Source organism: Oryctolagus cuniculus, chromosome 17 (genome assembly GCF_051225735.1).
Source record: "Oryctolagus cuniculus isolate XC-2025 breed Fujian yellow rabbit chromosome 17, ASM5122573v1, whole genome shotgun sequence".
Lineage (NCBI taxonomy): Eukaryota > Metazoa > Chordata > Mammalia > Lagomorpha > Leporidae > Oryctolagus > Oryctolagus cuniculus.
The window spans coordinates 13,691,017-13,718,726 of NC_142883.1; the positions used below are offsets into that span (position 1 = coordinate 13,691,017).

The following is a 27,710-nucleotide window of genomic DNA, read 5'->3' on the forward strand; positions in this document are numbered from 1 at the left end:
ACTTCTAGTTTTCATACTCTGAAAAAGCTTATAAATTATAAGAGATTATATATACGATTTTTGTTAATAGCCTGATAATTCTTTTTTTTTTTTTTTTTTTTTTTTTTTTTTTGGTCTTAGTTTGTGCCCCGGCTTACTGGAGATTGCCTTAGAAAAGACAGATGTGCAGATGTTACAGCTTTGTCTACAACAGTTCCCTGATATTCCTGAATCAGTCACCTGTACTTGCTTAAAAATTTTCTTAAGGTAACGTTTAATCCAATGTTCTTTTTCCTTCACTACATTTTTAAGTACATTTTTATTTGGTTTCTTAAACTTTAAGTAGAAAATAAAATTTTTTTTCAAAAATTTGGCTATTGTTAAGAATTAATCTTTTGGTTTGACTTAACATCATAGCATTGATGATGACAGTCTTCGGGAAATAGATATCAACATGGAGTCAGTTTCTGACTATAATGATACTGCACAAGATGAGAATATGGAAGAGCAAACCGGAATTCTTCAAAATGGCTTCAGTTCTGAGGAAGACAACTGCAATAGCTGTGATCCAGAGCTAAACCAAAAACCTCAGGATGCAACACAGGCGACCACGTCGTGCCCCATCATACCACAGAGGGCAGCTCTGCTGTATCCTTTGAAGCAGTTTTCCTTGTAATGTCTCTTCCTATGTCATACACCTGCTGGGACTGGATTGTGTTCAATGCTGCATGCAAACAGCCTACTCGAGCTTGTTTTCTTAATTAAGTAGCTATATTAGGAGCAGGTGTTGACCCTACCAGTTAAGCTGCTAGTTGGAAAACTTGCATCCCATATCAGAGTAACCTGGGTTTGATACTTGCCTCTGGCTTCTGATTTCAGCTTGCTACTAATGGAAGGGAGGCAATGATGATGGCTCAAATGATTGAGTTCCTGTCAACCAGAGTCCTGGGTTGTATGTAAGGCTTGCAGCTTGAGGCTGTTGCAGGCATTTGGGAAATGAACTGGTGGCTGGGAGCTTTCTGCCTCTTATAAATAAAAAGAGAGAATGGGCCAGTGGGCTGGTACAACAGATTGGGCATCCACCATCAGTGTCATCTGGCTTCCCACTAATGAGATATAATAGTGAACTACTCTAAAAGGTCTCTAATGATTAGGAGAGTATTTAGTATAATATCAAGAGGGGCAGGCATTGTGGCACAGCAAGCTATGCTGCCACCTGCATTGCTGGCATCCCATGTTTGATTCCTGGTTCAAGTCTCAGCTGCTCTGCTTCTGATTCAGCTCCCTGCTAATGCACGTGGGAAAGCAGTGGATTAAAACTTTGACCCCTGCCACCTATGTGAGAGACCTGGAGGAAGCTCCAGGCTTCCGACTTGAGCCTGAACCAGCCCACGCCATTCCAGCGTGAACCAGTCGACAGAAGCACGCACTTGCTCCCACACTCTTTCCCTCCCTCCCTCCCTCCCTCCCTCCTTCCTTCCTTCCTTCCATCCCTCCCTCTCCTCCCTCTTCGTCTCCCTTTCTTCCTCTCTCATTTACCCACACTCTCATGTACATAAGTAAATCATGTTTTTAAATTCAGGAAGAGAAAAAGAATTACAGTAGAAATAGACTTGATTTATTGAAATAAGATTTTTTTCCTTCAGTCCTAAGTAGAAATGCAATTCTTCATTCAGCGTATAGTGAAATATTCCTTCTGCCTTACTTGAAAGACATCCCAGCACAACATGTCACTGTAAGTATTCTTATAAGGGCTATAGCGTTACACTGTTGCTTTTAAGTTTTGCAGCTTAACTCTAATGAGCTATTAGGGTGCTCAAAAGATGATCAAACTCTTTCATGTAGATAAGAAATTGCCCAGCCCTTGTGAAAAATTGTACCAAGAAAACTAGAGTGATTTTTGGGTGACAGACCTTTGGTCTTTTCCTTGTGCCAAGCTTGAAGACCAAGTTGAGAGTTGTTAAATAGATACTAAAAAGGATTGTCTCTTATTTACAAATACTATGCTCATCACCTGTTCCTCACGTACCAGATGAACTCCTCATTGAAGACAGGGATTTCATTTTATTCATTTTTTGTATTCCCAGATATCTGGCATATATTGTATAGTTAAATTGAATAGTCTGTTAGGATTCTTTCCAGCCTCTGTTAGAGGAAAAGAAAAATTTTCCTATCAAAGTGTTAAGTTGTCCCTTTTTTCCACCCAGCTGTTTCTCCAGTATTTGTATTTTCTTTATCTGAAGTGTAGCAAAAATGCTACAATGACGCTTCCTGGAATACACCCTCCAACTCTAAGCCAGGTGAGATCTTTTTTTTTCTTTGATTTGATTTGATTTGCTGCTTGGGAAAAATCTGTTAAAATAAACAAGCTAGTTGGCTTGTGGTACAGTAGGTTAAGACACCACTGAAGACATCAGTGTCCCATATCACTACTCTGTTTTTGAGTCACAGCTGTTCTGCCTCTTTATTTACTTTTTTCCCTAAAGATTGATTTATTACTTTGTTTGAAAGAGCTACAGAGAGAAAAGGACAGACAGAGAGGTCTTGCATCTGCTGGTTCATTCCCTGAATGGCCACAACCACAGGCCGAAGCCAAGAACTTCATCCGGGTCTCCCACATGGGTGCAGGGACCCAAGCAGTTGGGCCATCTTCTGCTGCTTTTCCCAGGCCATCAGCAGGGTGCGGGATCAGAAGTGGAGCAGCTGAAACTTGAACCAGTGCCCATATGGGATTCTGGTGTTGGAGACAGCAGCTTAACCTGCTACACCACAGCACCCTGTTCTGCTTCTGATCCAGCTCCCTGCTGATGTGCCTGGGAAGGCAGTGGTAGATGGTTCAAGTACTTAGGCCTCTGCTATCCACATGGGAGACCTAGGTGGTCCTAGCTCCTAGCTTCTTGGCCCAACCCTGGCTATGGCGGCTGTTTGGGGAATGAACCAGCAGATGGAAGAGATCTCTCTCTCTCTCCCTCTCTTTGTCTTTCAAAAAAATAAATAGACCTTTAAAAAAGAAAGCAGCAGCAGCTTGTATGCAGTGTCAGCACCTGGAGTTGAATGAATGATTTCTCTGTCTCCTAGTCCATATGAATCTACTTCATCATGTAGAGGTGGAGACGGGGAGTCCATCGATTTGGTATATAGATTTAGAATGGATAATTCTGTGCTGCAGAATTTAAATTGATCTTACGTTCGTGACTCATCATTATAACCTTTTCCAGGAGTTTCCTTAGCTGTGTTGGAGAAGACAGGAGAGCCTGATAATAGTTGTTCCTTTTATTTTAGATTTATTTATTTATTTATTTGAGAAGTAGAGTTACAGAGAGAGGGAGAAACAGAGAGAAAGCTCTTCTTTCCTCTGGTTCACTCCCCAAATGGTCGCCAGAGCTGGGCCAATCCTAAGCCAGGAGCTGGATTGGAAGTGGACAGCTGGGGCTTGAACCGGAGCCCATATAGGATGCCAGCACTGTAGGCCCTACTGTGCACAGCACTGGCCCCCATTAGTTGCTCCCTTTAATAATCTCTTGAAGGTCAGCATTTGAGGCAGCAGTTAACACACAACTTGGAATGTCTACAGTCTGTATACCTGCTTCAAGTCATGGCTCTGTTCCTGGGTCCAGCTTGCCAGTGCACACCAATGCAAATAATGCCTCAAGTAATTGGGTCCCTACCATCCATGCAAGAGACCTTGATGAATTTTAGGCTGCTGGCTTCAGCCTGGCCCATTCCCTACTATTGTAGGCATTTGAGAAGTAAGCTAATGAATTGTTGGAAGATCTCTGTCTCTGTGTCTTTAAACTATAATTAATAAAGGTCTGACATTGTGGCATAGCAGGTTGAGCCTTCGCCTGCGCTGCTGGCATCCCATATGGGTGCCAATTCAAGTACTGGCTGCTCCACTTTGATCTAGCTCCCTGCTTGTGTGCCTGGGAAAGCAGCTGAAGATGATCCAAGTGCTTGGGCCCCTGCACCCTGTGGAAGACCTGGAAGAATCTCCTGGCTTTGGCCTGGCCCAGTCTCAGCCATTGAGGCCATTTGGAGAGTGAGCCAATGGATATAAGATCTCTGTCTCTGTGTTACTCTGCTGTTCACATAAATAAATAAATCTATAAATGTAAAGAATAGAGGCTGGCTATGCTGCCTTCCCAGGCCCATTAAGCGGGCAGCTGGATTGGAAGCACTCCAGTACGGAATGCTAGAGTTGCAAGTGTCGTCTGAATGTGCTGGGCCACAATGCCAGTCCCTCTTTATTTTTTGTTTCTGGGTTTTTTAAGATTTATTTATTTTGAAAGTCAGAGAGTTAGAGAAAAATGGAGTCTTCCATCCACTGGTTCACTCCCTAAAAGGCCTCAATGGCCAGAGCTGGGCCAGACTGAAGCTAGGACCCAAGGGCTTCATCTGGGTCTCAGATGTGGGTGCAGGGGCCCAAAGACATCCCCAGCCATCATCAGGGAACTGGATCAGAAGTGGAGCAGCCAGGATATGAACTGGCACCTGTAATTTGTTTCCTCTCTTAAGTATAATTTTGACATAGATAAGCTTTTTAATTTTCATATTATTAAAATTTACTAGGATTTTCCTTTATGGCTTTTTCAGACTTCTGTCTAACCCTTCTAACTTTCTTTTTTTTTTTTAATCTTTTTTATTTTTTATTTTTTTTTTTGACAGGCAGAGTGGACATTGAAAGAGAGAGAGAGAAAGGTCTTCCTTTTCCTTGGTTCACCCTCCAATGGCCAGCGCGCTGCAGCCAGCGCACCGTACTGATCCGATGGCAGGAGCCAGGTACTTATCCTGGTCTCCCATGGGGTGCAGGGCCCAAGCACTTGGGCCATCCTCCACTGCACTCCCGGGCCACAGCAGAGAGCTGGCCTGGAAGAGGGGCAACGAGGACAGAATCCAGCGCCCCGACCAGGATTAGAACCCGGTGTGCCGGTGCCGCAAGGCGGAGGATTAGCCTAGTGAGCCATGGCGCCGGCCCTAACCCTTCTAACTTTTAAAAGTAATCATCTTGTTTTCCCACAGTACAGTCATGGTTTCATTTTCTACGTTTAACTTTAGTTTTATAGGAATTAGTCTCCCCACCACAGATTAACCAATAATGCTTTACATGATATCATATTTCCACGTTAAATGCACAATTTGAAGATACATAACAACATAAGTTACTTTTTAAAAAAAGATTTATTTATTATTTATTTATTTGAAAAGAGAGAGAGAGAGAGAGATCTTCTCTCCATTGGTTCACTCCCTAGGTGGCCACAAAAGCCAGGGCTGGATCAGGCTGGAGCCAGGAGCTTCTTCCTGGTCTCTCATGTGAGCAGCAAGGGCCCAAGCACTTGGGCTTTCCTCTGCTGCTTTTTCCAGGCCATTAGCAAGGAACTGGACCTGGAGTGGAGCAGTCAGGACTCAAGCTGGTGTCCCTATGGGATGCAGACATCATAGGTGGCAGCTTTATAAGCTACACCACACCTCCAGCCCCCATAAATTGTTTTTATAAACGTGTGGTAATCATTTTAGTTTGTGACTGCTTATTTATAATACACAATAACCTATATCAGAATAGAAGATGAAGAAGTTCTTTTTCTTTGTAACTGCAAATAATTATCAAAATAATTTTGGAAGGACTGGTGCTGTGGCGCAGCAGGTTAATCCTCCACCTGCTGCGCCAGATCCAATATGGATGCCTGTTCTAGTCTTGGCTGCTGCTCTTCCAATCCAGCTTTCTGCTATGGCTTTGGAAAGCAGTAGAAGATGGCTCAAATTGGGGCCGACACTGAGGCATAGCCAGTAAAGCTGCCTCCTGCAGGGCCGACATCCCATATGGGCACTGGTTCAAGTCCCGGCTGCTCCACTTCCCATCCAGCTCTCTGCTATGGCCTGGGAAAGCAATAGAAGATGGCCCAAAAGCCCTTGGGCCCCTGCACCCACGTGGGAAACCCACAAGAAGGTCCTGGCTCCTGGCTTCGGATTAGTGCAGTTCTGGCCATTGTGGCCAGTTGGGGAGTGAACCAGCAGATGGGAGACCTCTCTCCCTCTCTGCTTCTCCTCTCTCTGTGTAACTCCATCTTTCAAATAAAATAATCTTAAAAAAAAAAAAGAGGCCGGCGCTGTGGCTCAATAGGCTAATCTTCCGCCTGCAGCGCCGGCACTCTGGTTTCTAGTCCCGGTCGGGGCGCCAGATTCTGTCCCGGTTGCCCCTCTTCCAGTCCAGCTCTCTGCTGTGGCCAGGGAGTGCAGTGGAGGATGGCCCAGGTGCTTGGGCCCTGCATCCACATGGGAGACCAGAAGAAGCACCTGGCTCCTGGCTTCAGATCAGCGCAGTGCGCCAGCCACAGCAGCCATTTGGAGGGGTGAACCAACGGAAGGAAGACCTTTCTCTCTGTCTCTCTCTCTCACTGTCCACTCTGCCTGTCAAAAAAATAAAAAAGATGGCTCAAATGCTTGGGCCCCTGCGGCTGCATGGGAGACCCGTAAGAAGCTCCTGGTTTCAGATCAATGCAGCTCCGGCCGTTGCAGCCATCTAGGGAGTGAACTGGTGGATGGAAGACCTCTCTCTCTCTCTCTCTTTCTCTCTCTCCCTCTCTCTCTCTGTCTGCCTCAGCCTCTGTAACTCTACCTTTCAAATAAAAAGAGTCCTTTTTTAAAAAAATCACCATCTTTCCTGTTGCTGATTAATCATATGAAAAAATCCAGTTATGCTTGTAAACTAAATACAAAAGCAGAAAAATCCTTTTCATATTTCTTAGAAATTCTTCCATCTCTAAATTAAAATGTGAAGACTTATTTTTCTTGTAACTATTTGATATAATTAGGTACACTGATGCATGGATTCACCTAAAATTGCATATAGAACCTTCACTTTGCCGTTCCTATTCCTCTTCAGATTATGGACTGGATATGCCTGCTACTAGATGCTAACTTCACTGTTGTGGTTATGATGCCAGAAGCAAAGAGGCTACTGATGAATCTGTACAAGTTTGTAAAATCCCAGGTTTGTGATTATTTTATATATAATGATTCTGTTTGTCCCCAGGTAGATCCTAAATTACAACTAGCTCTAAATTTTTTTTTCTTTGAAAAGTTCATGTTATAAAGAATTTATTTATATGTAAAAGTGATGGCAAAATTTACTGGGAAACTTTTTTCTTTAGATCTCCGTTTATTCCGAGCTTAACAAGATAGAAGTAAGTTTCCGGGAGCTACAGAAGCTAAACCAGGAAAAGCACAGTAGAGGACTGTATTCAATCGAAGTGCTACACCTCTTCTGACACGCCAGCTTTCCTTCACGTGACTTCGTAGTCATCTGAACGAAGTGCCGTTCTGTTTGTGAGCATCTCACAGCATCGCGAATCCCTGGACCGTCACTCACTGACGCTCTTAGGTGGGACTGCAGGTTTCACTGAACCTGTTCTAGATTGTGGACATCACGGGCTTGAACTTCTGAGTGTTTTTTAAATATGTGACTGAACTGCTTTTAGGTAAACTTATTTCTGTATTGATAAAAATTTAATTTTTTATCATGTATTTTGAATAGTTTTTGTTTTAATTATAAAAACCACTACAAAGCAGTGATTCTAGAAAGAATGCAGGTGTCCAAGAATGCAGAGATCAGGAGCACAAGCAGGGCAGAAAGGTCTTATGGCGGCATGCGCTGACTCCTGCCGTTGCCACCTGGCCTGCCTACTTCCACTCACCTTCCGTACTCAGGAGCTGAAGAATACTGCCTCCTGAGCCAGGCACTGTGGGGCAGCGGGACAAGCCACATCTTGAGATGCCTACATCCCCTATCAGAAAGCTGATTGGAGTCCTAGCTCCTTTGCTCCAATCCAGCCCAACTTCCTGCTATTATGCCTGGAAAGGCAGCAGATGGTGGCCCAGGTCCTTGGGTCCCTGCCACCCGTGTGAAATACCCAGATGGAGTCTGATAGAGTATGTAGACATCCCAAGTGGTGACGTAAGTCACTGTACCAAATACCCTTCCCAGGAATCAGTTTTCTTAACTGGTCTCTACTACATACATGCAAGTGCAGGGGCCCAAGGACTTGGGCCATCTTCCACTGCTTTCCCAGGCCGTAGCAGAGAGCTGGATCAGAAGAGGAGCAGCCAGGACTCGAACCAGCACCCATATTTTACCCACTCTGCGACAGTGCCAGACCCTAATCTTTGTGCCTGTATTTTATTTTCTGTATTATTTATTTATTTTATTGATCTTCCTTGCTTCCGTAGTATTCCTTTATGTAGAATGGTGGAGAATGCCACAGAGAATTTTTAGATTATGAGTTCGTTGGCTCTTTTTGACCAAAAAGAGAGTTTAATGAATCTTTGTAAAGGTACTCTGTCTCATTGTATCAAAGCTGCAGATATGGGCACAGCATCCATTTGTATGGGTTGCAACAGGGGCCTTCCTGATAGAGCTTAGCATGCCTGGGCTCCAGAGAGAAGCTGAGAGGTTTGCTCTAAGTTGCCTGCTATACATGTTTGAACTCAAAACATCAATTAGGACAGTTGGATTTGGCTTAAGGGTCTAGGGCCAGGGATTATGGTTTGGGAAAGAGGCAAGGGATGAAGCAGAAGGAACTGTTAGGAAGTGGAATAAGGTGACACAGAATGTCCTCTTTGAATAATTATTGAATGATTGGAGAACACAGCTTGGGTGGGAAATGAATATGAAACAGGAGGAAAGTTCCCACAGACAAGGGAAGATTGGATTAGACGCAGAGGCAGCAAGTTAGGAAAGGCAAAGAGAAGAAACTTTTTTTTTAAAGAGTTATTTTTTTATTTGAAAGGCATAGTTACAAAGAGGCAGAGAGAGAGAGAAGTCTTCCATCCACTGGTTCACTCCCCAGATGGCCACAATGGCTGGAGCTACATCAGTCCAAAGCCAAGAGTTTCTTCTGGGTCTCTCACGTGGATACATGTGCCCAAGGACTTGGGCCATTTTCTACTGTTTTCCCAGACCACCAGCAGAGAGAGCTGGATTGGAAGTGGAGCAGCTGGGACTCGAACTACCACCCATATGGGATGCTGGCACACCAGGCAGCAGCTTTACCCGCTATGCCATAGCACAGGCCCCAGGAAACATTATTTAGCAGAGGAGTTTCTCCTGCCCTGACCTTGGGAAGGTGAACCTTAAAGAATTTCACTTGCTTAAACCATTTACTTTTCTTTATTTATATATATAAGTATATATATAAATTTTAAAAAGCAATATTCAGATTTTCTGCATTTTCTTCTGTTATAAACTTAAAAGTTGGCCTGCGCCACAGCTCAGTAGGCTAATCCTCCGCCTGCGGCACGGGCACCTCGGGTTCTAGTCCCTGTTGGGGCGCCGGATGCTGTCCCGGTTGCTCCTCTTCCAGGCCAGCTCTCTGCTGTGGCCCGGGAAGGCAGTTGAGGATGGCCCAAGTCCTTGGGCCCTGCACCCGCATGGGAGACTAGGAGGAAGCACCTGGCTCCTGGCTTCAGATTGGCACAGCGCGCCAGCTGTAGCAGCCACTTGGGGGGTGAACCAACAGAAAAAGGAAAACCTTTCTCTCTGTCTCTCTCTCTCACTGTCTAACTCTGGCTGTAAAAAAAAACAAAAACAAACAAAAAAACAAAAAAGTTATCCATCCATTTGTTCAGATTTGCTTATTATTTGGCAATCAAAGCATTAAACAATGACAATCTTAGTTCTTAATCCTTAATATTATATTCATGATATTTGAGACTGTTCAGCTTCCTCATGGAGAAAAAGAATTCCAGGCATAAACCTTTACGTCATCCATCCGCAGTTTCCACAAAGTGAGCAGAGACAGCGACAAGAGTGATTGAAGGGGCAGGTTTTTTTTTTTTTCTTTTTTCTTTTTTTTTTTTTTTTTAAGATTTATTTATTTGAAAGAGTTACGCAGAGAGAGGAAAGGCAGAGAGAGGTCTTCCTTCTGCTGGTTCACGCCCCTTTGGCCTCAACGGCCAGAGCTGCGCCGATCCGAAGCCAGGAGCCAGAAGCTTCTTTCGGGTCTCCCACGTGGGTGCAGGGGCCCAAGGACCTGGGCTGCCATCTACTGCTTTCCCAGGCCATAGCAGAGAGCTGGATTGGAAGTGGAGCAGCCGGGTCTTGAACCAGCGTCCATATGGGATGCTGGCACTTCAGGCCAGGGTGTTAACCCGCTGCGCCACAGCCCCAGCCCCAGAAAGGGCCAGCTTTGTAAGTCAAGAGTTATAATCCTTTATCCACTGCTCAATCCATTTCAAGATCTGACTTAAGTTTTTTTCTGGTTTATTGCTGGGCAACTGATGCATAATTTCTTCCTTGCACAACTCCGTCATTTCTTCGTAAAGAACTTGAAAAATCTCACATTGAATATTGTCATTTAGTTTCTTCTCACTGTAACCTCTTGTCTCCAGTCTTTGTTCAACACACGGGTATCTGTTCTCAGCACAAAAACTATATAAAACCAGTGTTCATGAAGAAATCACAGCCGTAGTAATCAACAATAGCTCCACCATCTCTCATTTGGTTACCTAACTCATTACTCTATCTTCATCTAAAATAGGACAGTTATACTCTTCATCAGGGCTATCATATAATTCCCCTTCTTGAGCAAAATCACCCACATTAACACGTTTCAGTCCTGATCTTGATCAAGCCCTTTGCCCAGTGTGGTTTTCCCAACCCCTGGCTTACTGGCGAGCAGAATGTTCTGCAGCAGCTTAGTCCTCCCGGCGCAGACTCCAGGGGCCTCCTCCTGCGCGTCCTACGGTCAAACCATTCACTTCCCACAGGCGTCATCAGCAAGTAGACTGTGCTGCAAACCCCAAGACTTGATAGGAAACTTCTATATGGAAGGGGTCAACTTTTAAAAAGAGGCACAAAGATGGGGAGAGTTCTCACCCTGGTCACTCGACAGATATTTACTGAGCACCTGCTCAGGAGAATATAAAGGATGGGGGAGAAATTCCTGCTTTTTGTGTGCTTGCTTTCTAGAAGAGACCACAAAGCAAAATCTCAGTAGCCAGACTGGACCAGGCTGAAGCCAAGAGCCTGGAACTCCACCTGGATTTCCCGCGTAGGTGGCAGGGACCCATCGTCTGCTGCCTTCCAGGGACATTAACAGGATGCTGTATTGAAAGCAGGGAACCAACACTGCTGGCACTTGGATATGGGGTGCAGGCATCCCGAGCAGCAGCCTAACTCTGCACCACAGTTCTTGCCCTCAAACTTTTTTTTTCCTTAAACATTTATTTATTTATTTATTTGAAAGTCAGAGTTACACACAGAGAGAAGGAGAGGCAGAGAGAGAGAGAGAAGTCTTCCATCCACTAGTTCACTCCCCATTTGTCTGCAATAGCCAGAGCTGCACCAATCCAAAGCCAGGAGGCAGGAGCTTCTTCCGGGTCTCCATGTGGGTGTAGGGGCCCAAGGACTGGGCCCATCTTCTACTGCTTTCCCAGGCCATAGCAGAGAGCTGGATTGGAAGAGGAGCAGCTGGAACTCGAACCGATGCCCATATGGGATGCCAGCACTGCAGGCGACGGCTTTACCAGCTAAGCCACAGCACCAGCCCAGCCCTCCCCCCTCCCCCCCCGACTTCTGATCTCATGAATCAGTACGAGTCTGGCATGAGGTTGCCGGAGTTCTGTTTTGCTCACAGAGAACTCTCTTTGTTACCCTGATTTGTCTCAGTTTGCCTCTGAGTGAACAGTCACTAGCATCACCACTGGAGTTGTTTGGGAGACACAGCCTTCCAGTACCGTTGCAGACCGAGAATTAGGGGCAGGCTTTGAGGGGATAGTATTTGTTTGGGTAGAGGTAAGTAAGAATTGATCATATTCTTCAAAAAACTAATTTGCTGATTGCAGGCTGACTATACTGGTAACACTCTTGTGGCTCAGGTGTCCTGTGGGTTTGCTGAGATCCGTATTACTGAAAAGCCTGTGGTTTGTCAAGTCTCCTACCATTTTTCTCTTTGAACTATTAACTTTTATTTATACAGGAGACCATAACATGATTACTTTGGATAAATACCTTTCCATTAGCATGAAAGTTCTGAGTATTCAGTTACAAAGATGGCCGTCTAGTTCAGAGGTTGACAGACTACAGCCCACGGTTCAAATCCAGCTGACTGGTTATTCTATGGCTCGTGGCTAAAAATTTTGGTGTTTATATCTTTTAAAGATTGGGGGTGAGGGAAAGAGCATTTCCTAACACATGAAAACTGCAGAAATTCAAGTTTCCATTTCATAAATAAAATGTCATTAAAACACAACTGTGCTTATTTGTGTATGTTTTGTCTGTTGTTGCTTTCACAGTACAGTGGCAAAATTGAGTGTGTATGTGTGGAATATAGTTAAGAATTGCTCCCCTTTTCTGGGATGTAACCTCTAACCTCCAGCATGTCCTAATGTGTGTCTTTGTTTGCCTGGATCTTTAAGCCATACCAGGTAGTGACAGTGTGAATTATAATGGGAGCTACTTGTTACCAGCTCAACCTCTGGGGGGACTGGAGACAAAAAGTCAGCCCTAAGGGGTTAACTATGTTTAAGATTTATTTGTTTATTTAGAAGGCAAAGTTAGCGATCTTCTTTCCACTGGTTCACTCAAATGGCCAGAACTGCCAGGTCTGGGCCAGGCTGAAGCTGGGAGCTGAGAACTTTCCAGATCTCCCACAGGATGCAGGGGCCCATGCATCGGCTGCTTTTCCAAGCGTGTAATCAGGGAGCTGGAGCTGAAGTAGAAAGGCCGGGGCTTGAACCAACATTCAAATGAGATGCCTGTGTCCTGTGTCGCAGGTGCCCACGATGCCAGCCCCCTGTTTAATTGATTTCCTTTCACTGTAATAAACTGTAGCTGAGTATATCAGCATTCAGTGAGCTCTGTGAGTCCTTCTAGCAAATTAGATGGCCTGTGGGTATTCTTGGGGCTCCCTGAATTTGTGATTGACACCTAAGTTCTGCCTTGAGCGAGGCCATCAGAGACACCGCCTCACATTGCTGCATGGAGGACTGCAGATTGCATGATGAAGATTGAACTGCACAGGGCTTTAAGTGCCATCCTTAAGCTACACTCTTGTATTTTTCACCTCAAATATCACACCTTTGAAGCACAGGCCATTGTGGATTGTTTTCCTCTGAATTAAATGGGGAGTGTTGCTTGAATTCTGAAATCATGTCCTTTGTATGCTAAAAGAACACAATAGACATCAGTATTACCCAACTAAGCACACATCACAGTCCCATCAGAAAAATATCAGCACTTGTAAGCAGACTTTGTCACAGCAGATTTTCATCATAAAAAAATTAAATGAGGCTACAACTGGAGTAAGTCTTCCAAGTGACTTGTCTGTTAGCCACGTAGGGGAAGCCAGAGGACAGTGATGCGTTAATTAAACCACTTTTGTTCCCAGTGCTGTGTTCCAGGCGAGCTGGAACAATTGTTCCCCTGAATGTAACCCTGTCTCTAACTGTCCATGTGATACACCCACCTTCCCAGGATGCACAAATTACATCCGGGACCAGGCACATGCTCAGACCCCACCCTGGTTGTATATCCCTTGTGAGGGTACCACACACTTCCTTATAAAAAGGTGGAAGACAGGAGAGAAGCCGCCACAGGCCCTGCTCGGAAGTACTGCTCTTGTTTTCTCTCCACTGAAGGCTCATCAGACAAACCACTCGTTTTCACTTAAAGGTACCATTCTTGGGTTTTTTCCTTCATTTTCAGGCAACCCATGGGCCCCCTCATATTGGGTATTTCTCTGTGTGGGACCTCCCACACATTCATTAATAGATGTTTATTCCCTCACTGTTAAATAAATGCTTTTCCTATTCACACATAACACTAGACTCTGCTTAGTATTTCTATCTGCAGGAGGCAAGAACCTGGATTGGAAATTCATGTATTCATGGTCCACATCTCCAGTGTGGCACAGGAGGCCGCGCTGCCATCTGGGATGCCAGCATGCCATTCAGAGTGCTGTTCAAGTCCTGACTATGCTTCCAATCCAGCTTCCTGCTCTGTGCCTGGGAGGCAGGACACGGTGGCCCAAGTGTTTGGGTCTCTGTCTCCCATGTGGAAGTCCCAGAAGGACTTACTGGCTCCTGGCTTTTGCGGGACCTAGGGCATTAGGGTATGGAAGGTGGATTGATCTCCCTCTCTGTCACTCTGTCAAATAAACAAACCTTTCAAATAAATTAATCTTGGCTGGTGCCGCGGCTCACTAGACTAGTCCTCCGCCTGCGGCGCCGGCACCCCAAGCACTTGAGCCATTACCCGCTGCCTTCCCAGGCTCAGCAGCAGGGATCAGAAGATCAGTTGGGATGCAAATCAGCACATTGATAGGGGATGCTAAAGTCGCTTTTATGGGCTTGATCATTATGACTTTCATGAATGTTGGTCAGAATTAAGAGCCTGGTGTCCGGACTTGCCCCACCCCAGGGCAGTCTAAACAGTACAGAACAGACTGGAGATGTGCAGCCTTGGCTCATGCACACCTTTATCTCCCTGAGACAAGTCCCGGGCCGTCTGCTCCTCACCTGCTGCTGCCTTGGGTCCCACTCACCTTTACTGTCCCAGTGTACTGCAGGGGGAAGCCTCCATTGTACTTCACTCCTCCCCACCCATGGTTGGGTACAGGCGCCACCTTGGTCTCCTGGACAGGACATGACAACCAAGTTGGTAGGGCTGAAGTTTGCTGGGTGGGCACTTAGCAGGGGTGAGGCTCTTTCTTGCCCACCTCAATGCACTGACCAAGCGCATCTGGGTATGGATATGGCAATGCCTCAGGATTTGCCCATCTCACCGTTGGGGAGGTCAGGCCTGTGGGAAGACGGGGGTTCCTGCTCTCAGTTGGGGGGTGGGGACAGAACCTATTAGTCCAGCCACCAGTGGGTGGGGAGCCTGGTAGCTGGTGGGCTGGTGGGTTGTACTTCCAGCAAGTTGCAGGGCCAAGCCAGCATCGGTATCCCCAAGTTCAAGGTGAAGTAGGCAGACATACAGGTTAAAATCAATTAAATTTGTGAACAGGGGGACCACCCCACTGTGTGACATCACGCCCCACCTGATACCTTCGCCACGCCGCCGTGTGACATCATGTCCTACCCGGCCATACCTGAGCGCTCACCTGCCCACAGCCACTCCCCTGTGAAAAATATATAAAAGGCAAGGAGTGTCTCAAAAGGCGCTCTGCCTCTGCTTTGCTGCCGGTGATAAGCGGTGGGTAGCAGCTCAAGGCGCTTGCTGCACGCGGCTCTTGGCCTGCTCTCTGCTTGGTATGGATGCTACCCTAGTTTCCAGACTTTCCCCTCTCTTTAAACTGAACTAAAGCCCTCACTTTCCTATGCACTTTTCACACTAAATAAAAGCCTAGAATGTACCATGCTGTCTCGTTTATTGATGCTGGTATGTAGAATTATAATCTAAATATTAGGTAAGGACCCTCTCAGGCTCATTAATATTGGGGATTTATTAATAATCAAATGATGATATTGTATGGCACCCCAAGTTCCGGTAACATATGTGACAGGTGGTGCTTCTGGGGAGTTTTAAGGGCCACATTTTGAGATATATTTTGGGGAGTCATTTCCAATATAAAAGGAAGCTGTAGAACATGAACTAGCAAGTAAAAGCACCATGATGCTTGGAGAGAGATTTTATAAGAAAGGCAAAACCTTTATATTTCTCACCTTTGGTGACACCTTGCTTTTTGAACAAGGGATCTCTCATTTTCATGTTGCACTGGACCTTGCAAATGAGCTGACCCACCCTGCATTTTCTTGTTTCAAAGTGAAGATAACTGCCTTCTCAGACCGCTGTAAAGATAATGAATTAAGATGAAAGAATCCAGGCTGGCACTGTGGTATAGCGGGTAGAGCCGCCGCCTGCAGTGCCAGCATCCCATATTGGCACTGGTTCGAATCCCAGCTGCCCCTCTTCCGATCCAGCTCTCTGCTGTGGCCTGGGAAGGCAGTAGAAGATGGCTTAAGTCCATGGGCCCCTACACCCAATGTGGGTGACCCAGAGGAAGCTCCTGGCTCCTAGCTTTGGATTGATTGGCGATTGCAGCCATTTGGTAGTGAACCAGAGGCTGGAGAACTGACCTCTCTCTCTCTACCTCTGCCTCTTTGTAAGTCTGCCTTTCAAATAAATAAACAAATCTTAAAAAAAAAAAAAAAAAAGGAAGACCTTTCTCTTTCTCTTTCACTATCCACCATACCTGGATCTGGTTTTACAGCACTTGAGTTTATGCATAATTTCAAATGCTATTCTTTTGCTGTACATGAAATGGACAGATGGGTTGGGTTAAGTATTTTGTATTTTTGGCTGAAAGAGGAAAGCCCAAAAGGTAACCAAATTCAGATATACAGTGCAGGTGGTTCCAGGAGTCTGTATAGTGGGGTTTGTTGTTGTTTTTCTTTAAAAGAGAAACAGAGACAGATCTTCCAACCACTGCTTTATGCCTCCCAAATTCTTTCAAAGCCAGGATTGATGGCCACACCCAAGCCAAGAGCCTGGGTTTCTGACTGGAATGGCAGGGACCCAAGTACTTGAGCCATCATCTGCAGCCTCCCAGTGTGCACGTAGGCAAGAAATTGGATCAGAAATGGAGTAACCAGCACTCAGAAACCAAGCACTCAGATAAGAGCTATGAGCAACTCAAGCGTGACAGCCACTGCACCGAACACCTGCCCCAGTAGAAACATCAGTGTGATGAGGGTGTTAGGTGTCCTGGTCCACCAGGTGTGCATAAAACAGCCCTTTATGCTAGAATATCCAGGAGCCCACTCCGCCTTTCAAGTGAATAAGTGCATGTTTAAAGAAAACCTTCTTTTAAAGCAGGCAAAATTTCACTAAGATGGAATAAGTTCAAGAAATCTGTTATCAGACCAAAATTAGGGCTAGGCTGCTGGACACCGGAGAGTCAATGCACCAGAGCCCAGGGGGTGGGGGGTGGGGGTGCACCTGGAGGAAGGAAGACCTGGTCCCAAAGCGGATCTCCCCGGCCTGCGCAGGTTTAGGACAAAGAGAAAGGAGGGGCGGGCAAGGTGGTTAAACAGGTTTCTTTGTTATGAAATCCAGAGGAAACCCCAGGGTCTGGCACAAATTCCTCTGTTCTCTGGAATCTGCTATTTGCCTAGCTTGTGTTAATTAGGAGCTGCAAAGAAGAGGAAGATGTGTTTTTTCCACAGCTGCAAATGTGGGACTACCCCCAAGGTTAGACCTGGGAAGGAAGTGCAATGCACTTGCACTGTTGTACGTAGTGACTATAGTTAGTAACAATATATTGCATACTTGAAAATTGCTGAGAGAGTGGATTTTTTTTAAGATTTTATTTATTGAGGCCAGCACCGCGGCTCAATAGGCTAATCTTCCGCCTTGCGACGCCGGCACACCGGGTTCTAGTCCCGGTCGGGGTGCCAGATTCTGTCCCAGTTGCCCCTCTTCCAGGCCAGCTCTCTGCTGTGGCCGGGAGTACAGTGGAGGATGGCCCACGTACTTGGGCCCTGAACCCCATGGGAGACCAGGAGAAGCACCTGGCTCCTGCCTTCGGATCAGGGCAGTGCACCGGCCGCAGCGCGCCAGCCGCGGCGGCCATTGGAGGGTGAACCAACGGCAAAGGAAGACCTTTCTCTCTCTCTCTCTCTCTCTCACTGTCCACTGTGCCTGTCAAAAAAAAAAAAAAAGATTTTATTTATTGGCTGGTGCCGTGGCTCAATAAGCTAATCCTCCGCGTTGCGGCTCCAGCACAGCGGGTTCTAGTCCCGGTCGGGGCGCCGGATTCTGTCCCGGTTGCCCCTCTTCCAGGCCAGCTCTCTGCTGTGGCCCGGAAGTGCAGTGGAGGATGGCCCAAGTGCTTGGGCCCTGCACCCCATGGGAGACCAGGAGAAGCACCTGGCTCCTGGCTTCAGATCAGCACGGTGCGCTGGCTGCAGCGGCCATTGGAGGGTGAACCAACAGCAAAGGAAGACCTTTCTCTCTGTCTCTCTCACTGTCCACTCTGCCTATCAAAAATATATATATATATTATTTTTTATTTGCCAGAAGGAGATAACAGAGATCTTCCACCCGCTGATTCACTCCCCAGTTGGCCTCAACTGCTAGAGCTGAGCCGATCCGAAGCCAGCAGCCAGGAACCTCCCCTGGGTCTCCCATGCTGGTGCAGGGGCCCGAAGACTTGGGCCATCCTCTACTGCTCTCCCAAGCCATAGGGAGCTGGATCAGAAGGAGTAGCGGGGCTAGAAATGGCACCCAAATAGGATGCCAGCACTGCCAGAGGAAAATTAACCTACTGTGCCTCAGTGCCAGCCCGGAGAGAGTGGATTTTAAGTGCTCTCTTACCAAAGAAAAAGAGAGAAGTAGATGAGGTAATGCATATGTTAATTAGCTTACTTTAGCCATTCCACTGTGTATATATACAAAAGGTCTTTTAAAAGTTCGTGAGTCGAGCCGGCGCCGTGGCTCAATAGGCTAATCCTCCACCTTGCGGCGCCGGCACACCGGGTTCTAGTCCCGGTTGGGGCGCCGGATTCTGTCCCGGTTGCCCCTCTTCCAGGCCAGCTCTCTGCTATGGCCAGGGAGTGCAGTGGAGGATGGCCCAGGTGCTTGGGCCCTGCACCCCATGGGAGACCAGGAAAAAGCACCTGGCTCCTGGCTCCTGCCATCGGATCAGTGCGGTGCGCCGGCTGCAGCGGCGGCCATTGGAGGGTGAACCAACGGCAAAGGAAGACCTTTCTCTCTGTCTCTCTCTCTCACTGTCCACTCTGCCTGTCAAAAATAAAAATAAAAATAAAAAAAAAAAAAAAAAAAAGTTCGTGAGTCACTAGGCTAATCCTCCACCTGCGGTGCCGGTACTCCAGGTTCTAGTCCTGGTTGGGGCGCCAGATTCTTTCCCGGTTGCCCCTCTTCCAGGCCAGCTCTCTGCTGTGGCCCGGGAAGGCAGTGGAGGATGGCCCAAGTACTTGGGCCCTGCACCCCATGGGAGACCAGGAGAAGCACCTGACTCCTGGCTTCGGATCGGCACAGTGCGCCGGCAGTAGCAGCCATTTGGGGGGTGAACCAATGGAAGGAAGACCTTTCTCTCTGTCTCTCTCTCTCACTGTCTAACTCTGCCTGTCAAAAAAAAAGTTTATGAAAAATGCATATGATGAAAAAAATGCCATGGATCTCAATTTTTGCAGCAAAATTAGCTTATCTTTTAATTCCATTTTTCCATGATTTTTTGAGGTGCACTTGTATGTTTCCATTCCATTAAAGCAAAAGTTGTGTGTGGAGTTTTGTTTGTTTGTTTGATCTCTTTGAGGTGAGCTCAATCGCCAGAGCATTTCAGTTTTAGCTGGGACCAGCCCTGACCCCACTTGGTGAGTTTTCTTTTTGAAAGGCAAAATTCCTTTCCTGGACACCTGCGCTGCGCCCTGCCTGGCTGTGCGCCTGCCCACAGGAGCAGTGGAGATGCAAAGAGCTCTGTGCCCAGGGCCTGCCTTTGCAAAGGCTGAGCACTCACTCAAATGCAGGATTCACCCCTTTTTACCACGGGCTGAGAAGTGCCAGCACGCACTAAATTTACAGGCAGAAATCGCGCCATTGCAATGCATGATTCCATGCAAATTCTCTCCGACTTACGCTCAGCCTGCGGGCTGAGAATTCTTCAGTGTGAGCCTCCTCCTGCTTACTTTCCCCGAATTCCTAGGCTGGGATTGCCCCTGCCTTAATTAACCTTTCCCTTTAGATATCAAACTCACTGTACCCTCCCCGCCCCCACCTCGGGCTTCCTGCGCACCTGGCGCCACACTTCCCTCCCCTCCCCCATCCATCAGCAAGTCCTGTCCATCCCAGGTGCCCCTCCATCCATTCTGGTCTCCCCAGAATCCAGCTTCCTTACGGTGGCCTTCGAAGCACTGCCTGCCTCCCTCCCCCTCGCTGCCTTAGGCAAACCGGGCCAAGCCCTCCTCCGGACTCGGTTCAGGCTGTTCCCTCTGCCCAGCATTCTGTGTCCAGCCCCCCACAGGGCTGGAGGCTGCTTAGCCTTTCGGCTTCCACCTGGTCATCCCATCTCTGCTTCCTTCCTGGTGTCAGCCTTGCTGTTCTTCCTTTTCTTGTTGGTTTGGATTTTCTGTTGCCCCTGCAATCTTGTGAGCTCCATGAGGACAGGACCGAGTCTGCCCTGTAGCCTCGGAGTCTAGAGCATGCCTGGTTTTGTGGACAAGCTCAAAATTAACAGAGCAAATTAAAGACATGTAATTCTTTGGGTAGAAGAAATAAAGCTTTTAAAGTTAAGAATACAGGACAGTTCCTTGGCATTTTATAATGGAGAAAAAGATGGCGCGGTCCCCATGGAAGGGCTGTATCATCTACAAAGCCAGGAACAGGAGAAAATGTGTGTGTGTCAAGGAGGTGTTAGGCAAACTGAGCCGTGCTCTGGACTGGCCTCAAAGCCGCTGCTGACTGTTACCGGTCATGGAGGGGAGGGCGGTTGTAGGAGTGAGTCTCGTGGGTTCTTCCCCCCAGCTTAGTATAAAATAAAAAGCTGGGAAATGATTTGCAAAGAGGCATGCGCTTTTATTTGACAGAAAAGAAACTTTTGTTTGATGGGCAAGTGATAGTGTTGCATCCACTCATCAGTTAAAACAAAATGTTACAAAAACTAGTGACAGTCACACATGAATTTTATTGAAAATGAGAAGCAAATGAGAGACAAGGTAATGGATCAGGACCGGCCACCGATTCGGGTTCGGGACCAACACTCCTTACCAGAGTGCAGCCCCCAACAGTGGGTTACACAGCTTCTTATAGTATTCTGTCCACTAGGGCTCACAATTTCGAAACGGACCCCTGGTATGCAGTGAACAATAGAGGAAAACCAGAATATGGTTGTAAGATAACAGTTAACAACAACAAACCCAATAACAGATCCAAGATATGGTCGTAAGATAACAGTGAAGGACACATTTTGGTCAACCTAGTTCCTGGGAACTGGGCCCACGTGGTTTCACAAGATACACCCTTAGCCGTTAGCAAGCAAAGCTAATATGTACGGTGGCAAGAGATCTACAGTTAACTTTTAGCCACACTCGCTCCAGTTTTATTCTGATTTTACAACAGAAAAGCATCTGGTCTCAGAGGAGACCAGGCAGAGACCAAGCGGGACACTGGCTTTGAGGAAGGGTCCTGGGTTTTTAAGGCATTACTGTTGTTTTGTTTTGGCTTGGAGATCATGGAGATGGGGAGGGGTCCCCTGAAGCCAGTGTGACTCTCCCCAGGGGCTCAGCCCCTTCCTCCGCCAGCTCTGGGTGGCACACCCTGGAGGTGTGACTTAGAGCCACAAGGTCACACGTACAGCACACGAAGCAGTAGTGGGGGAGATGCCGGTGGGCCTGGAGACGGGCTTCCCAGCCACAGCTGACAGCTTGCTTGTGGAGGACATCCTACCTACCTCTGAAGGGGCCCACAGACCACCCCCCCCCAGCCCCACTGGACGGCCTCACTGACCAGAACCTGAACTTGGCCTGCCTTTGAGGACTGGACAGCCCCCTCCACAGTGGGCAGACCCCTTTTAGCACAGAGCCGATCACGGGAAGACACAAAGCTTGCAGGCTTCCTTTCTTTTACTCATTCAAGGTGACGCACACTTTAATGCATCCCAAGAAAAGAGACAGAAGCTTTTTAGAGTGAGATCCTGTGGGCGAGGCAGGGAGTCTGGATGGGAGAGGGAGCTAAGGCCTGCCATCACCCAAGCCACAGGCACTGCCCAAGTCCCATTGCCTCCGTGTTGATTCAACACCCACTCCTCATGCGCTCAGCCCCATCTTCTGCCATGGCTCTATCCTGGGGACCACCCCAAAGCCCGTCCCCTGTGGCTCTTCACAGGCCCTGCCCTGAGCACCACCTCTCCCTGTAAAAATTCAACCTCAGGGGCTGGCGCCGCGGCTCACTAGGCTAAACTTCCACCTTGCGGCGCCGGCACACCGGGTTCTAGTCCCAGTCGGGGCGCCGGATTCTGTCCCAGTTGCCCCTCTTCCAGGCCAGCTTTCTGCTGTGGCCCGAGAGTGCAGTGGAGGATGGCCCAAGTGCTTGGGCCTTGCACCCCATGGGAGACCAGGATAAGTACCTGGCTCCTGCCATTGGTACGCCGGCCGCAGCGCGCCGGCAGTGGCGGCCATTGAAGGGTGAACCAACAGCAAAGGAAGACCTTTCTCTCTGTCTCTCTCTCTCACTGTCCACTCTGCCTGTCAAAAAAAAAAAAAAAAAAAAAATTCAACCTCAGCCCGGGGTTGGGCAGTTCTCTCCCGAGCTTGCCCACACTCATGTCTGGAGCTGGAGCTGGAGCTGGGCGCTGAGAACTCAATCCAGGTCTCTCATGTGGGTGTCAGGAGTGCAGTTTGATAGTAAAATGGCGCAGTCTTAGCTGTGGCGCGATCTACTCCCCAGGCATCGTAGGCTCCGAGAGGAGAGGCAGGAAAGAAGGATCTCTCCCTTCCATCCTGCAGGTGAAGCCCCCGGATCCCAGCAGGTGGAGGAAAGCCTTGTGCAGAGGCAGAAGCTCCGCGCAGCCCGCCCTGGGTGCAGAGTGGGGATAAAGCAGGCGCCAACCCTTCTTCACGTCTCTGTTCTCCTCCTGCCAGTTACAGCCACGGCAGGTGTCATTCAGTTTCTCCAGGTCTCCAGCCCTTAATAAGGAGCTGCCCACCTTTACACACTCCGCACTTCCATGTTCTGGTCCATGCAGAACCCCCGGGTTTCCCTTTGCGGGTGCTGGAGACCCTGCCCTTTGACATAAAAGCAGCCAATCGCTTCTGTTTTTCCTTCTGGAAACCATCACTGAGAGAAGTAACTTTATACAGTTTAGGCCACTTGGAAACTGGTGTGGTTTTTTGTTTGTTCCTTACCTATTTGTTTAATAATTGACCTTTTTTTTTTTTTTTTTTTTTTTTTTTTGGACAGGCAGAGTTAGTGAGAGAGACAGAAAGGTCTTCCCTTTTTTTTTTTTTTTTTTTTTTTTTTCCCATTGGTTCACCCCCCCCAAATGGCTGCTATGGCTAGCGCTGCGCCGATCCAAAGCCAGGAGCCAGGTGCTTCCTCCTGGTCTCCCATGCGGGTGCAGGGCCCAAGGACTTGGGCCATCCTCTACTGCCTTCCCGGGCCACAGCAGAGAGCTGGACTGGAAGAGAAGCAACCGGGACTAGAACCCCGGGATGCTGGTGCCGCAGGCAAAGGATTAGCCTAGTGAGCCACGGCGCCAGCCAGAACAATAATCTTTTAAAAAATAATGTTGGGCCGGCGCCGCGGCTCACTAGGCTAATCCTCCGCCTAGCGGCGCCGGCACACCGGGTTCTAGTCCCGGTCGGGGTGCCGGATTCTGTCCCGGTTGCCCCTCTTCCAGGCCAGCCCTCTGCTATGGCCAGGGAGTGCAGTGGAGGATGGCCCAGGTGCTTGGGCCCTGCACCCCATGGGAGACCAGGAAAAGCACCTGGCTCCTGGCTCCTGCCATCGGATCAGCGCGGTGCGCCGGCCACATCGCACTGGCCGCGGCGGCCATTGGAGGGTGAACCAACGGCAAAGGAAGACCTTTCTCTCTGTCTCTCTCTCTCACTGTCCACTCTGCCTGTCAAAAAAAAAAAATAATAAAATAAAATAAAAAAAATAATGTTGAAGCAGCTGCCTGCAACACTGGCATGCTGTTACTGCTGATTTCAACCCTGGGAACTTGTTCTATCCAGGACGAACAATGTGGTTGATGGTGATTAGCAAAGAATTTTGTTCGTGGAAGTGAAAGACAGAAATTGCTACACCTGCTGGACCAGGCGTCTCGGCAAAGGGCTGAGACACACCCAGGCTGCGTCCACACTGGGGTTTTTTATGGACATGAGGCTCGGTCCCCCCCATCCCGCTTCTTCTCCCCTCCTCCATCTTCTGGGAAAGTCTGGGTGGGTGTTTTTGAATGTGGGATTGCCCTAAGCAAACCCCTCCAGACAAGACTGGCCATCAGGGTTCTTATCAGAAGCACAAAATTCCTTAGTGCAGCAGGGCCGGCTGCATCTCTTTCTCGGTCCAGTGAATTCCTGTTGAAAAAGGACAGGCCAGGACACCTTTGACCAGGAGGGCGGGGGGACAGACAGGAGGCTGGGTCCTGCCTTCGGGAGGTGTTTCCTCATTCCACTGAACATCAATTTATTTTCTTTAAAATTCTCATTTTCTTTTTTTTTTTTTTTAAGATTTATTTATTTGAGAGGCAAAGTGAGAGAGAGAGAGGTCTTCCACCTGCTGGTTCACTCCTTAAATGGCCACAATGTCTGGAGCTGGGCCGATCTGACATGGTTGCAGGGGCCCAAGCACCTGGGCAATCTTCCACTGTTTTCCCAGGCTTTTAGCAGAGAGCTGGATCGGAAGTGGAGCAGCCAGAACTTGAACCAATGCCATATGGGATGCTGCCACAGCAGGCAAAGGCTTAATCTACTTTGCCAGAGCACTGACCCCCCAAATTCTGATTTTCTTCAGCCCCTCTTACACATATGGACTAATATCTACCTATCTGCCTTAACAATACCATATGGGCACCAGTTAGAGTTTTAGCTGCTCCACTTCAGATCCAGCTCCCTGCTAATGCACCTGGGAATGCAGCAGAAGATGGCCCAAGTCCCTGGGCCCCCACACTCATGTGGGAGACCCAGATGGCGTTCCTCTCTCCCGACTTCAACTTGGCCCAGTCCCAGCTGTTGTGACCAGAGAGAGAGATTTTCATCCTCTGTTTCACTGTCCAAATGCCTATGGCAGCTGGGGCTGGGCTAATACAGATCAAAGCCAGGATTCAGGAACTCCAGCCAGGTTCCCCACGTAAGTGGCGGGAACCCAAGTCCTTGGGCCATCATCTGCTGCCTCCCAGGTACACCAGAAGGAAGCTTGATTGGAAGTAGAACCAGGACTCAAACCCAGGCACTTTGATATGAAATGTGAGTGTCCCAAGAGGCAGCTTAACCCAGTGCACCACAATGCCTGCCCCATGATAATTTTATTGCAGTGTTTAAAAATATAATTTAAGTATTCTACTACAAAGAAATTGCAAGGGTATAATAGAGGGAAGAAGGACATGTTCATATTTTAAAAAGACTTAAAAGATATCCGCCTATTAGGATGTGGATATTTTATTTGGATCCCAATTTAAAGAAAGAACCTAAACAATAAACGGTACACACGAACCTCCTCCCGGTCATGCCCTGCCAGCAGCAGCTGCCCTTCCTGTTCCGTCTTGGCAGGACCTTGTAGAAAGCAGAGATCAAGGTAACCACCCATGGGCAGTCGTAGAGATGCTGCTAGGCCTGGGCACAACTGCCTGGCAGCGTCCACTGTATCAGACCCGCTGAGTGAGCTGTCCTGTTGCAGCGAGGGCAGCGCCCACACAGCACAGAGAGCTGTGGAGGTCAAGTTCACAGCAGGTGCCTCTGTGAGAGGCTGGTAGTCAGCTCTGGGAACAGTAACCAGGCTGCGCGGACGTGGGGAGTGAGGCTCCGGGCAGAAGCGGCTCCAGCAGCAGCAGCAGGAGTCAGCACAGCCCGCTGGCCAGCGTTCCTGAGAGTGCGACGCTGACATCGGCTGGCTTGCAGTGGCAGCAGTGGCCCCAGCTGTGAACGGAAGCATCTCCCGGGTCCTCCTCAGGTTTATGATGTCGATGCCATTGCTTTGCCTTTCACTCCATTTGCAAGGCAAGGCCGGTGCCACCTGAGTGGGCTTGCATGGTGAAGACTCTGTAGACAGCTTCCTCCTTCATTTATATGGGACACCATGGGATCTGGACATTGTGGAATGTCCCCTGTGAATCATGAGGGCAACCCTGGGCAATGCTGTGCAGACCCGTTTCCGGGTGGTGTGCAAAGCCGAGTAATGTTCACCAGAACATTACAGGACAGGGATGGTTGTAATTAAGAACAGTGTGTATAGTGATGTGTGTTCAGTGGCTGGCATGGAGCAGAGGCACAACCCATGTTTGAATAGCTATGTGATATGTATTCATGGAAATAGTGCTGGGGGTTGGGGAAGATCAGCTCTCTTGGCTCAAAAACAGTGCTCATGGGGCCAGCACAGTGGCATAGCAGGTAAAAGCCTCCGCCTGCAATGCCAGCATCCCATGTGGGCACCGGTTTGAGTCCCGGCTGCTTCACTTCTCATCCAGCTCTCTGCTATGGCCTGGGAAAGCAGGAGAAGATGGCCCAAGTCCTTGGGCCCCTGTACCTGCATGGGAGACCTGGAGGAGGCACCTGGCTCCTGGCTTCAGATTGGTGTAGCTCCACCCATTGAGGCCATTTTGGGGGTGAGGCAGCAGATGGAAGACCTTTCTCTCTCTCTCTCTCTGCCTCTGCCTCTCTGTAGCTCTGCCTTTCAAATAAATAAATCTTTTTAAAAAACATTAGTGCTCATATTACACTGGCTTTCAAAACCATAAAGAAATGACAAGACTTTCATAAATGCCAGTTTGCTAGGATTCTTTAGATATCCATCCCCAAAGGTCCCTAGCTGGCAATACACCAGGCAGACTGACACACTTCCTGCGGACCAAAGATGACCTGCAGCTCACCTCGTAGGAAGCACAGCACCCCCTTGGGGAGAGACTCTTGGGCCCCCGCCTCCTCTTGGAGTCACTGTATCTGCAACAGAAGCGTGTGTGACCCACAGAGTCAACACGGGCGATTGGAGCTAGAACCTGCCCTCGGTGCAGAGCTCCTTCCAGGGCCATCTGGGTACCGGGCACAGAGACTCCATTGTAGAGGAGACCCAGTGGTCTTGTGTGTGTGGGGGTGTGTTTCTGGGGGCCCCGGCATTGGTGTGGCTGTGTGGCCCATGTGGAAGGCCCACAGCCCCTCAGCATTTCAGAGGCAGCCCTGAGGCAGCCGGAAAGCCGAGTGGCACAATGGTGTCAATCAAGGTGGTGCCATCCTAGGGGCTGGGGACAGGGCAGCCTAGTTGTCACAACAAGCTCGCGCCCAGCTTCTCCTAACCCATTAGCTCACCCCGAGCACCTGCTAAATGGAAGTTCTAGAGCATCACTGGCTCCAGGGAAAGGTCTGGGAGGAAAAAAAAAATCTGCTGGGCCGGCGCCGTGGCTCACTAGGCTAATCCTCCGCCTAGCGGCGCCGGCACACCGGGTTCTAGTCCCGGTCGGGGCACCGGATTCTGTCCCAGTTGCCCCTCTTCCAGGTCAGCTCTCTGCTGTGGCCAGGGAGTGCAGTGGAGGATGGCCCAAGTGCTTGGGCCCTGCACCCCATGGGAGACCAGGAGAAGCACCTGGCTCCTGCCATTGGTATGCCGGCCGCAGCTCGCAGGCCGCGGCGGCCATTGGAGGGTGAACCAACGGCAAAGGAGGACCTTTCTCTCTGTCTCTCTCTCTCACTATCCACTCTGCCTGTCAAAAAAAAAAAAAAAAGATAAAAGTTGTGTATTTTATCAATTCCAAGCCATTTTTTTCCCACAGACTGTCTCTGAAATTGGTACGCATCTTACCATCAGTACCTGGGTGTCTCTGGGTGCATCCATCCTAAGCTGTGCCTTTGCACATTTCCCATCTCTATAAGGGCCAGTGGTGCCCCCTGCTGCCTCCCTTGCTGCACTGTACCCTGCCCCTGCTCCAGGATCATGGAGGGGGGGCTCTTGGGCTGCCGTGGTCACCAGACCTGAAGCTGGAACTCTAGAGACAAGTGCAGGTTAACTCCCTCATCATAGCTCATCTTGTTAGCTTCCCACACTCACTCACCTGAGTCCTCGGGCAGGGGGA

General features: G+C 48.5%; 1 protein-coding gene and 1 pseudogene across 2 annotated transcripts in view; one reads left to right on the top strand and one right to left on the bottom strand.

The window, feature by feature from the left end:
• The window catches only part of NOL11 (nucleolar protein 11), a 28,488-nt gene extending 16,264 nt beyond the window's left edge, over positions 1-12,224 (top strand). For both annotated transcript variants that reach the window (XM_008271729.5, XM_008271730.5), the window contains exons 13-18: positions 121-246; positions 397-627; positions 1,636-1,714; positions 2,187-2,279; positions 6,860-6,967; positions 7,128-12,224. In XM_008271729.5, the coding sequence (XP_008269951.3) occupies positions 121-246; positions 397-627; positions 1,636-1,714; positions 2,187-2,279; positions 6,860-6,967; positions 7,128-7,244 (754 nt within the window). In that variant the 3' untranslated portion in view covers positions 7,245-12,224. The remainder of the gene's footprint in view (positions 1-120; positions 247-396; positions 628-1,635; positions 1,715-2,186; positions 2,280-6,859; positions 6,968-7,127) is intronic.
• On the bottom strand, positions 10,168-15,045 carry LOC100359163 (adenylate kinase isoenzyme 6 pseudogene; annotated as a pseudogene).
• Between the last annotated feature and the right edge of the window lie 12,665 nt (positions 15,046-27,710).